The 12,631-nt window shown below is 40.9% G+C and overlaps 1 protein-coding gene across 1 annotated transcript in view; it reads left to right on the forward strand.

Moving 5' to 3' along the window:
- Nucleotides 1-755: 755 nt before the first annotated feature.
- Nucleotides 756-12,631, forward strand: part of MTMR10 (myotubularin related protein 10) — a 47,071-nt gene continuing 35,195 nt past the window's right edge. The window contains exons 1-2 of the mRNA XM_008568544.1: nt 756-821; nt 1,418-1,478. Of these exons, the coding sequence (XP_008566766.1) occupies nt 762-821; nt 1,418-1,478 (121 nt within the window). The 5' untranslated portion in view covers nt 756-761. The remainder of the gene's footprint in view (nt 822-1,417; nt 1,479-12,631) is intronic.

Consider the following 12,631-nt stretch of genomic DNA (forward strand, 5'->3'; position numbering starts at 1 on the left):
GGCGCTTTATCACATGCGGTACGGACCGCGCTGAACTTTTGAACCTGGTCACCGCTGGCTGCATCGGTGCTGGTCCCTCACACACCAGGCGCAGACAGTGTGACTGCCTGATTCCAGGGCCCCAAAGTCCCCTTCCTGCCGCCCCGGGCTCCTCCCCGAGGACTTCCGCCCAGGCCAGATGACTACAGAACAGCAGTCAAGGGAGCTGTCCCAGGAAGACAGCGCCCGCGAGGCACTCAGAACAGAGGATACCCGGCGCTGCCGAGTCAGGCAGCCTCCCGCCGCCGTCGTGGCCCCAGCGGGCCGCCGTAGGTCCCCAAGGGCCGCCGTGAACCCTGTGGGCCGCCGTAGGAGCGCCCTGTAAGGCCGCGCTCTCAAGATGGCAGCCCGCCTCCGCTCCCCGCGGTGCCTTCGGTGAGGGCCTGGCAGCGGGCGCTCAGCGCAATCCTTGCGTTCCGGCGCCAGCGCAGCCCAGAGGCCGGGAGCGGCTGGCCGCCGGCCTGCGCGCGCTGTCTCTCGGGGCCGGGCGCCGGGCCCCTTCCGGGGATGGGCCCCGGAGCCCGCGTCGGTGCGGCTCTGTCCAGGCTCCTCCCCGCTCGGGCGGGCGCTCCGCCGTGTCCCCGCCCGTCAGTCCGTCCGGCCGGGCCGGCCGCAGACGGGGCCTGGGTGGCCGCACAGGGAGCTCCTAAGTCCGGAGGTGTCGGGAGGCGTCAGTTTGCCGCTGGCCCGCGAAGAGGTCGGGGCGAAAAGGCGGCACCACCATGTTCTCCCTCAAGCCGCCCAGACCCACCTTCAGGTCCTACCTCCTGCCGCCGCCCCAGGTAAACAGCCCTCTCTCCGCGAGTGCCCCTCTCCTTGGCCTTCCGGGGAGCCGCCGGGTCGGACTCGGGAGCAGAAGCGCCCCGGGAGGCTGCGCCCGTGTCCCTGCCCCCAGCCGCGCGGTCGCCCGTGCTCCGGCGCTGGGAAACGCGCCTTCTCGGGAGCCTCCACTGGCTCTGTAGAAACAGCTCCTCTGCCACTCTGCTCGAAGTCCTGTCGTTCGTAGTCTTGCCGTGACTAGACCCAAGGGAGCGTACAGGGCTGGATTTATTTAGTTCCTAGCCCGGCCACGGTCCCCACTGTGATCGCCAGCGTGATTGCAGCGTCTGTGGGCACCTGGTAGAGGAGGTTGCCTGACTGTCATAAATGTGAACACCAGGAAGCGGCACAGGCAGTTTTAGTATTTTTAATGCCAGGTTTCCAAGTCGGTAATGAGCAGATCTTAAAAGGAGCTCGGTTAAGAAGTGACAGAGTTTAGGGGGGCGGAGGGGGATACATGTCTGTCACATGTGTCAGCACTTTAGAAAACAGAAAATATGCTTTAGTATCTTAGGGGTAGAAATTTGGATTTTCGATTTATTTTGGTAATGTATTTCAGACTGACGATAAGGTCAATTCGGAACCGAAGATTAAAAAACTGGAGCCAGTCCTTTTGCCAGGTAAACATTATAGTTCTAACTGATACTTTAATAATGTGTTTTGGTCTAAAATTATTCTACCCGCTAGTATTGTGTGGTTAACTTTTCTCCTCTGTTTATTTAAAACTTTCCCCAGTTAAAAATCAAATGACTGAGAGGAGAGTTGATTAGAGAACTACAACAGCAACAAAAAGTAATGATTAATTGGTGTTTATCCTTAAGTGTTTAAAGCTTCCTAGAAAATTGCCAAGGATATCAATACCTCATTTTCTTTTTTGTCTTCTGAAATATTCGTTTTGAAAGGAAATATGTCTTTAATTGCTTGGGTAGTAAAAATACTCTTTGCTCTTCATGTCCCTCTCTAACTTAATGCTAACTTAGTGATTAATAGTCACATCATCATTTTAATGTTTTTTGGTGGTATGAAAAGCAACTTTTATTATGTCTGTTTCTCTGTATCAGTCACAAAGCTTTAAATTACTTACTTGGCAATTGTTGTTGTCAGCTGTATTTGCAAATTTGCTTGTTTCTGTTTAGAACAGGGTTTCCCAACAGAGGCACTACTGGCATTTGGGGCCAGATAATTGTGGGTGGCTTTCCTGTGTTTAGCAGCATAGCTGGCCTCTACACACTAGATGCCTTTAGTACTTCCTCCCCCAACACTTAGTTGCCATGACCAAAATGTCTCCAGGCATTGCCAAATCTTTTTTTGTGGAGGTAGGCACCTCTAAGGGACCAAATCTTCTCCCTGTTCAGAATCACTACTATAGAATAAAAATTTACCTTAGAGGAACTTAGAGACAGAGGTAGGATTGGTGGTAGACGGGAGTTTAGTTTTAGAGCATATAAAGTATTATTTGATTGATATTTTGATTTGGATAGCAATTGTATAATAATTAGGAAAGTCAGTTGTTTAATATGATTATTGGGGGAAGTTGCCAGATACTTAGGAAAGCCTATTTTAAACCTGAAATATAATCAAATACCACTTTGTGTGGCTACTATCAACATTTAGAAATCTTGGAGTCACTACTTAAAGCCAAATCTAGTAAAATAATTAGAACTTTGTAGGTAGTAACTGAACAAACATGGAAACTTAAAAATTGTAAATATTAAAAAGAGACAAACATAAAAACATCAGCCTTTGCTTCCATATGGTAGATGCTAACTCTTCAAAGTTTTTAAAAACTTTATTATGGGAGTTGTAAGTATTTTCCCTTGAATTTTTTTTTTTTTTTTTTTTTTTTAGTGCTTTTTACCCAAATACTTTGTACTAATTAATCTCTTATACTTTCCTCAGAGTGAACAATAGAATTACTAAGTAACCCTTGCTCCCTGTGTGTGCTCTGTTTCAGTCTTAGTCACTCCAGGCATTTAAAAGGCAGTGATGGGAAACAGTACTCATCTTGAATAAGTGCCTGTGAGCGTTGAACTTTAGCTTCCTTTACTTTGAACAGGCCTGGTTCTTAGGCTTTGATTCGCTCCTCTCAGTACTATCACATGACACTGATAAACAACATGGTCTTTGCTACAAATGCTACTGCTTGATTTTTTCTTTAATTAGCTTTTAAATTTAAGATATGCTTATGAAAAATGTTACTAAATATCAATAATCTTGAAGAACTTTCTCATTGAAGAGTTATCCACACTGTAAAATTACTAAAATCTTACCTTTCTACTGAAAAGTCTTACTTTTCTTGGGAAGATTTTAAACCCAGTTCTTGAATGTAAGTAGTTTACATGTCCTAGAAATAGCAGCAAAATCTGGATTTTTTTAGTTTACAAAGGAATTCTCTGGCCTGTGTTAATTTTTCTTGTGTTGAATCCATGTCACAGCTAAAATCTGTACGTCCATACGTGATGGCTGTCATCCACCATTCTGTTTGTACCTGACTTGTAATTACAGAACATTTAGCCAGTCCTGAATTATCTTAATGTCTTTTGCCTGCTTTCCTGGCTGCTCCTGTTCTTACCTTCTCATCTTGGCCTTCCCGCACTCTTCCTGGTTGTGTTCTGTCTGGCTGCCCCATCATGGCCTCTATTTCCTGGCTTCACCTTTCATGTCATGTCTCTGACTACCACTAGAACCTCTAACCTGCAGCCTACTACTATTCTACTCATGAAATCTGGAATACAAGTGGAAAGTAACTAAAGTACTGATAATCTAAAAACATGGTTAGGGATTGAATAATATAGTTCTGGCCTTCATTACGGTCAGAAATCAAGAAAAACTTGGCCAAGTCACCTATGTGGCCTTACACATGACAAGAAGTAATGTTCAGAGATATAGTATTGCATGCTATGCTTTGGCATAATGCTTTGGGTCCATGGATATCGTACTTCATTTGCCTGAAGTTTGAACTTTTAATTCAATAAGCAGATGAAAATTAGAACACAAAATCAATTGTTTATTTGTGTGCAGTAACCATGTGCTCTGTTGCAACTCAACAAGGCTAATTTAAAATGATCCTCATCTTTTATTAAGAAAGTAGAAGAAAATGACTAGTAATTTAATTTAGATTGTGGTTTATATTAGTAATTTTCAGCTTTCCTGGTTCATGAAACTGCTTTAGCTGGAGATTGTAGCTAATTTAACTTTGTGGTCTTGAATGGTGGCATAGTGCCTGGAATGGAATAGACATTAAGATGTTTATTGAGTGAGTGAGTGAATGAAAAGAGCCTCAGACTACCTGCTTAAACTGTTACCTTGGCTGTACACACACACAGGCAGACCAACTCCCAAATTTAGGAGTAAGAGGAAAATTGTGTTATTTTATACCAAACATCTCAAAAGAATTATATGTATGCCTGGAATTGAAATATAGTACTCTGTCAAGGTAGGTAGCCTTTGCGTAGGCTTTCTCTTCATCTTCCCATCATTACGTGAATCTCGTTCTTTTAATGATTGTGTTGTATATGTGTGATATCACTCCAATACTTTTTGAAAATAGAGTGTGAATTTTAAAATGTATACATGTATATATTTATGTTCCAGCATGTATTCATTAAGAGCGCATGTTGCCAGACTTTGCTCATGTCTTTTTTTGATAGCTGCTGGACTAGTGGGTCAGTTCAGTGAGTATGTGTGTATCTCCTGGATGCTAGGCTCTGTGCTAGATGGAGAAAGTGTACCTGATCACAGTAAGGCCTGAGGTAAGCTCCAAGCTGCCTGTGGACAGGGTAGAAGATTGTGACCTGGGTCAGTGGTTCCCAAATTTCAGCCAGGCCTGGTGTCAGATCTGGGTGAAGTTTTTACCAGCCCTTGGTCAAAATGAGAAATTTAATAAGAGTGCATCTTTCTTTTATAAGGCTAAATTTATTTGATTTGAAAGATTATCCTTTATTCTGAGTTTATGTCCTAACTTCTTTGTTGTAAGTATGTTCTTTTACAAAATGATGGTGGTAGTAGCTATGGCTTTAAAAAAGTTTAAAACTCTTATTGTCCCCTAAATTATTTTTGTAGTGTACCTGGTTTGGAATCTAAACTGGAAACCACTAGATGAGATTATTATAATATTATACATACATTTAAATGACCACTCACACAAAACATCAGTTATTTTGTCTGCCTAGGAGTCCTTTCACCGTTTTCTGAAAAATGTGTCCCTTCCATCTCTACCCAGTCTTAGGTTCTAGTGTGGCCAGCAAGGGTGATAACCCAGCCCAGACTGCAAACACAAGCACAGGTCTGCTTCTGGATATTTTCAAGTTGATACCAAGGGAACAGATCATTTTTGGTAATGCTGCCAGTGGCCATAGTTCCAGAAAACTTGTTCAAGAGTGAAGAACACTGTGGGGAGTGTACTGATGGTGTTCAAGTCCCTGGGTTTCATTTTCCTTGAAGGCCAGCTAACACAAAAACCACATAATTCTCCTCTTTTGCTAAGCTAGTTCCGGATGTGTTTCTGATACTTTGACCTAAGATCCTTAACTAATATAGTTTACAGGTTAATTCTTATAACAGTCCTATCAGGTAGGGTATCAATTTATCTTCATTTGACAGATGAGAAAGCTGTAGTTTGTAGAGGTTGAGTAACTGGCCTGGTGTCGCACGCTAGCAAAAGCAGAGCCAGAGTTCTGCACCCGGCTCCCAGGTTGTGCCCTACCTGGCTGCACTGGTGACATTAGGTTATAGATTTGTGCTTCAGAACTGTTGGGAGGCAGATTTGTCTAGTGAGGTATAAAGTCCTCTTGTCCTTGGCCCTGCTCTTTTCACAGCAGTGACAGATTTTGACCCGGCTTGAGGAGGAACTTTCAAACAATTTCAGCTGCCAGAAAGCATCTTGTGAGGCAGTGGACTTCCTGTTGCTGGCTGTGCGGAAGCAGAGGCTGATGGAATGCCAGCAACTATGTGATGAGGATGTAAGATTTGTAGGGAGTGGGGCTTGATGGCCTTTGCTCTCTTCTAACCCTGAGGCATGATCTCTTTAAGGATCTATGAGGTGGGAGAGAGAAAAGTTGAAATGCCATGGCTAACAATACTGCATTACTTTGTTCAGCAGGTATGGAATGGAAGCTTGATGATGCTTGGCAGAAGGGTAAAATGCTGAAGGGATGGGGTCCTGCCCTAAGATAATTTCAGTTCATTGGAGTAATGCTTCAGTAGAGGAGAGCAGAGGTTCTGAGAGCTTAGAGAAAGGTCATGTTAGCCAGATTTGGGCCAGGGTGAGGGGTGTCAGCAACAGCTTCTGAAGAAATGCTTGTGCTCTGAATCTTGAGTGCCTGCTAAGTAAGCCTCAGCTGCTGCACAAATGCGTGTGTCAGCTCAGTTCTTTCCCTCTTCCCATCCACAGTGCTAACAGCACTTTCATTATTGTGATTAACTATTAAATCAATAATGAATGCACTGATTGTCTAGAGTCTTTTGTAATCAGACCAGGGAAACGTACAACCATGGGCCATCTGGAAAATGAAAATAGCCATTGTTGTATAGATGTCTTGTTTATTTTTATCTTTTACATATTCACTGGACCATTCATGTACTGTTCTTACTTTCTCACCATAAGTCTTATTTCCTCAATTGGATTGTGAATCTATAAAAGCAAAGCCTTTGTCTTTTGGGTGTTTTATGTAATCTCTTTTTGTAGATAGCCTTTATAGATGATTGTAGACTTATTTTTGTAGTACTTTGATTCATGGATACAGTGCTTTTAAAAGAGCAAAGGTCTTGTAACATGCCCTTGTAACCATGAACAGAGTAACCAACTGTAGTGTCTTAGCATTAGTTTATACTTTACCTGTAGAAGCTTAAGAATATTTGGAGCTGTCCATTCCTTAGCTACTGCCGCTTAGGTCAGCATTACCTGCTAACTCCTCACCCTCAGTCTGTACTTTGCAACTCCTGCTGAGAAACTATGGGAAATCTTCATAAATGAAATCCTACTTAAAAAGGATAAAATTCAAATCCTTTAACGTCTATAATTTGCTACCATTCCACCTCACTGACTTTGTTTTTCACTGTTTCCCAATATTGATATTTGCTTCTATCAGGCTGGTTCTTTGCTCTCTCTCAGGTGCCTTCTTCCTTATTTAGGCCTTTGTTACTGTTACCACACGTTCTCTCTGCTCTCTCAACTCTTCTTCCTTCAAGATTTCTTTCTAGTCTCTTCCTGAGGTCTGCACTATAACCTCCCTCACACCCCTATTGTGGGTAGCACTTTCTATATATGTTACATGCTTTTTGCATTGTGTGTGACCTGCAGAATCAGACCATGTTAGTACCAGTGACAACATCAGATGTGTTTGTCTTCTACATGGTTTCAACTTCCTGTAATAACTTTTAGGCCACTTTGATTCCTGAATTTATCTAAAACTAGGGTGACCAACTTATCCCAGTTTGCCCAGACTGTCTTGGTTTTAGTGCTGAAAGTCCCACATCCTGGGGAAACCCCTCCATCCTGGGCAATTTGGGATGGACACTCTATTTAAAGCCATGGGTTAAATTATGTTTTTTGCCTGTACGCATTCCATAGGTTAATTAGCCACTGTGCACAGTGAGACTTTGTCTTAAACTATTTTTCTAGCTAAAATTTACGGGGAAAATCATATTCATTAAACATTTATTGACTTTCTAAATGTGTAAGGTATTATGAAAGACAGTACAGCACGGTTTTTTGGTCCTTAGTGAGTTAAAAACTTTCCTTGCTATACCATTTGGACGTTTATTAACTTTAATTATATTTCCTTTTTAATTTATCTTTACAGATGGAAGGGTCTTGAGAAAATAAACTTTGATTTCTTCCTGGGTTGTGGTAGACGCTCTTGACCCATAATCTTCTAATTTAAAAGGTTTTTCTGTGATGCTTTTTGCTTAACCCACACTGAAGCTAATTTTCTGCTTTCTTTTTAAAAAATTATTATTTTTTTTTTCCTTTTTGTCTTTTTTCGTGACCGGTAACGGGATCGCAACCCTTGGTGTCGCGCCCGTACCGTGACCGGCAACGGGATCACAACCCTGGGTGTCGCACCCGCACCGCGCTCAACCAATGAGCGGACCAGTCTCTATATGGGATCTGAACCCTTGGCGGGAGTGCCGCCGCGCTCCCAAGCGCCGCCTTCTACCGAGTGCGCCACCAGGCCGGCCCTAAAAATTATTTTTAATTGACATGTAATAATTGTACATATTTATGGAGTACAGAGTGATATTTTGATAAGTGTATACAATGTGTGGTAACCACATCAGCATAATTAGCATATCGATCATTGGAAATATTTGTTATTTCTTTGTGTTGAGAACATTTGAACTCCTCTCTTCTAGCCATTTGAAAATATACAATAAATCATTGTCCATTATAGATACCTAGCACTACTATGGAACACTAGAATTTATTCTTCCTGTCTAGCTGTAAGTTTATATCTGTTAACCAGTCTCCCTATCCCCCCATCCCACACCCTTCCCAGATGTTAGTAACCACCATTCTACTGTCTTCTTTTATGAGTTCAACATTTTTAGGTCCCACGTACCAGTGAGAACATGTAGTATTTATCTTTCTGTGCCTAACTTATTTCACTTAACATAATTTCTTCCAGGCTTATCCATGTTGCCACAAGTGACAGGATTTCATTCTTTTTTTTTATGGCTGAGTAGTATTCCATTCTGTACATATGTATCACATTTTATTTATCCATTCATCTGTTGGACACTGAGGTTGATTCCATATCTTGGCTATTGTTAATAGTGCCACAATAAACATGTGGGTACAGATACATCTTCAGTGTACTTATTTCCTTTCTTTTGGATAAATAGCCAATAGTGGGATTGCTGGAACACATATGTCGTAGTTCTGTTTTTAGTTTTTTGAGGAACCCCCATACTGTTTTCCACAACGGCTGTACTAATTTACATTCCTACCAACAGTGTATGAAAGTTCCCCTTTCTCTGTATCTTCGCCAGCATTTGTTATTTTTTGTCTTATCTATAATAGCCATTCTAACTGGGGTGAGATGATCTCTCATTATGGTTTTGCTTTGCATTTCCCTGAGGATTAGTGATGCTGAGCATTTTTACATAAATCTGTTGACCATTTGTATGTCTTCTTTTGAGAAATGTGTATTCAGCTCATTTGGCCATTTTTAATTGTTTTATTTGTTTTTTTGCTGATAAGTTCTTCAAGTTTCCTCTTCACTCTAGATTGTTTCCATCGCTGTGCAGAAGCTTTTTAGTATGATGTAGTGCCGTTTGTCTATTTTTGCTTTTTGCCTGTGCTTTGAAGTCCTCTCCATAAAATCTTTGCCCAGAACAATGTCTAGAAGCATTTCCCCTCTTTTTTCTTCTAGTAGTTTTATAGTTTCAGGTCTTACATGTAAGGTTTTAATTCATTTTTAGTTGATTTTTTTTATATGTGGAGAGGTAGCCATCTAATTTCGTTCTTCTTCATATGCATATCCACCCTTCCCAGCACCTTTCCCCAGTGTATGTTCTCGGTGCATTTCTCAAAAATTGGCTGTAGATCCGTGGATTTATTTCTGTGTTCTCTATTTAGTTCCATTGGTCCATGTGTCTGTTTTTATGCCATTACCATTCTGTTTTGGGTGCTGTAGCTGTATAGTATTTTTGAAGTCAGGTAGTATGATGTCTCCAGTTTTATTCTTTTTGCTCAGGATTGCTTTGGCTATTCAGCAAATTTTGTAGTTCCATATGAATTTTAGGATTTTTTTTTCTATTTCTGTGAAGAATGTTAATGGTATTTTGATAAAAATTGCATTGAATCTGTAGATCGCTTTGGGTAGTATCATTTTGACAATATTGATTCTTAATTAACAGCAGTTAGGCCTGGTTTCCGTTTCACTTTCTGAATGCTGTAGCTCATTGGTGAGAAATGAATCTTTTGACCAGACTCTCATAGACACATTCCAGGAGGAAGGTTGTCTGTCCTCTTCACTGTTCTCAGTGGTCCTCCAGAGATCTCTGAGATTGCTGCAACATTGCAGATTGAGGCTGGCTGGTTAGGTAAGTTGGTTAGAGTCTGGTGCAGATAACACCAAGGTCCAGGGTTCAATCCCTGTATTGGCCAGCCACCAAAAAAAAAAAAAGTTGCAGATTGAAAGCACCTTCCTTCAGATAGGACATGCCTGTGCATTTTCTAACCCTTGTTTCACATGGTTTTACGAGTTGTCACTTAAGTAACCATCTCTGACCCCAGGGTCAGCAAAACTCTTCTGTAAAGTGCCAGATAGTAAACATTTTGGGTTTTGTGGGCCATAAGGGCTGTTTCAGGCACTCAGCTCTGCCTTGGTTCCGTGAAAGCAGCCATAAACAGTACACAAATGTGCATGGCTGTGTTTCAGTACAATTTTATTCATCAAAACAGGGATCTGTATTACCCCACGGGCCATGGTTTACCATCCCCTAGACCCATTAAATGCATTCTCTTTCTTGTCTTTGTCCCATTCTCACTGCATTCGCAGTCTTGACATTTTACATTTGTGCATTGGTAAAAGAATAGGATTTCTAGAGAAGAAGGGCTGTCATGAGTATGTGCCTCATAAGTATGATTGGCTGATGGGTCTTTGGTGGCCGAGATGTCCTGCGCCATAAGCCCTTCCTCTCCTTCTTCCCCTTATAAACTCAGCTCTCCTTCTCAGGAACCTGGAGTCCTGTGGTATGGTTTGGTTTAGTTTTTTTAAGTAAGTCTTTATTTGAGTATAACAAACATAAGAGATATGAATGAATTATAAGTGTTACAACAGAATGAGTTTTTGTAGCATTGTTTTGGATGAGTTGGCTGGATTGGAAAGGTGGCACGGTATGAACCAGTAGTTTTGGTATAAGGAAGTCACTGTTATAGGAGTATGTCCTCTATCTGAACTAGGAATAATTAACTTAGTTGTTATAACTGGTAGCTAAGATTGGCAGCTTATAATTGGTAGCTAAGATTTAGTGGTAGAGAGAGAGGGTCGTGTGTTCAGTAGCCCCGATTCTGATATGGGAGTTGGTAAGCTTCCTGTTCAAGGAGCTATAGAAGATTTAAATTTTATGTATTTGAATTATTTGATGAGTTTTTAGTGTATATTTTTGTCATTTAAAATTTGTTTCTCATTAGAATCCAGTTAAGATCAGTACTTTGAATCTTTAATTGTTTTAAGTACTTGCCATATCTCACTACATTTAAATTTATGTAAGTATAGGGAAACAAGTATTGGATTTAAAGTCAGAACACTTGGCTGTAAGTTCCAAATTTACTTCTTACTATTTTTAAGATTTTAGGAAAGTGATTTTAACCTCTTTGGGTCCAAGTCCCTTCTCTCTGTGTTAAGGAAAACATCTGCCTCCCTTACTTTTATAGGTTGTTGAAAGACAGGATACATGATGGAAAATTACCACTGGTAGTTTTTACAGCTCTCTCTGCATGTGTAGGCAAGCACTGGCAGTTCTGTGACTTTTCTACTTCATATAAGTTTAACCAAACAGCCCTTGTCTTCCTGGCCATACTGAATTACTAGTTTTTGTTCTCTCCAGAACAGCTTCTGTCCAACCGGTGGTGGTTATCTGGTGAACCAGGTGTAGTGAAGTGATTTCATTCATGCATGCGTTCAACACTCATTTAACAGGCACCTACCATGTGCTAGGCACTTTTCTAGGTGCTGAAGTTTCAGCATCAGATAAAAATCAGTCCATCTTCTACCCTCATGGAGCATACAACCCTGAAAATGAGGCAGGCATTAATTTCAAAATATGTATGTACATAAAATTATAGCTGTAATGAGTGGTAGGATTACAAGTATATGATGCTGTGATAGGGAGATTTAATCTAGGAAGGAAGAATTTTTTTTTAAAATGCATTCCTGAGACAGTGATTAAGCTAAGGGAGAAGGAAAGAGTATTCCAAGAAATAGAAACCTGTTCAAAGACACCATAGATGGAAGCAGCATGGTACGTATGATGGATTGATGGAAGGTCACCATGGGTAGAGTGGTGAGGGTGAGGAGGTGGTGGCCGGAGAGGCCTGCAGGGCCTGTTAGGTCCCATGAAGAAGGCTTGTCTTCAGAATGGAAGTTTTCTCGGGTGGTTGGAGCTGAGGATTTGACCTGAGCAGATTTGTATTAAATCCCCAAGTAAATGTTAGGAGGCTGTTCTTAAAACTAGCCTTGTGCATTTTTAAGAACTTTGAGTAAAAGTTATTATTGCAACTCAAATTTATTGTGACATTTTTGTTAGAGAGAGGATTGTTTTGAGGCTATAGTTTTATTCTTCATGAATTGGTAGATGTTTGGGGATTGTCAGCAAACAGATTGTCTTTTTATAATGATAGAAATAGGCAAAGTAGATCAGTACCCTAGCTTTTCTACCATTGACTCCAGACACTAATAGCTTAAAAATGTTCCTGGGTCTAGTTGAGTTTTGTATCTTGTAATTAAGATTTAATGATGATCAAGCTTTAAATAAATTACAGAAGATATTCTTTTCAAAAGCAGATTATAAATTTTGGTTTCTTATATTTACTTCTTGAATCTTCCGTTTTAACTCAAACTATATTTTAATGTTTTATTGCCTCCTAAGTTATAATTTAAGTGCAGGGGGAAACTTAATTTGGTTTTATGGGATATAGTTTAAGATAAATAAAACTGGACTCTGTTTCTTATCCCTTACAATCATACATTGGCTTGAGAGATCATCATGTGCTAGTAAAGGACAGGGTGTAGTTTTTTCTTCTCCAGAATGTCTTTGAACAGAT

The sequence above is a fragment of the Galeopterus variegatus genome, unplaced genomic scaffold (assembly GCF_000696425.1).
Source record: "Galeopterus variegatus unplaced genomic scaffold, G_variegatus-3.0.2 Scaffold422, whole genome shotgun sequence".
Classification (NCBI taxonomy): domain Eukaryota; kingdom Metazoa; phylum Chordata; class Mammalia; order Dermoptera; family Cynocephalidae; genus Galeopterus; species Galeopterus variegatus.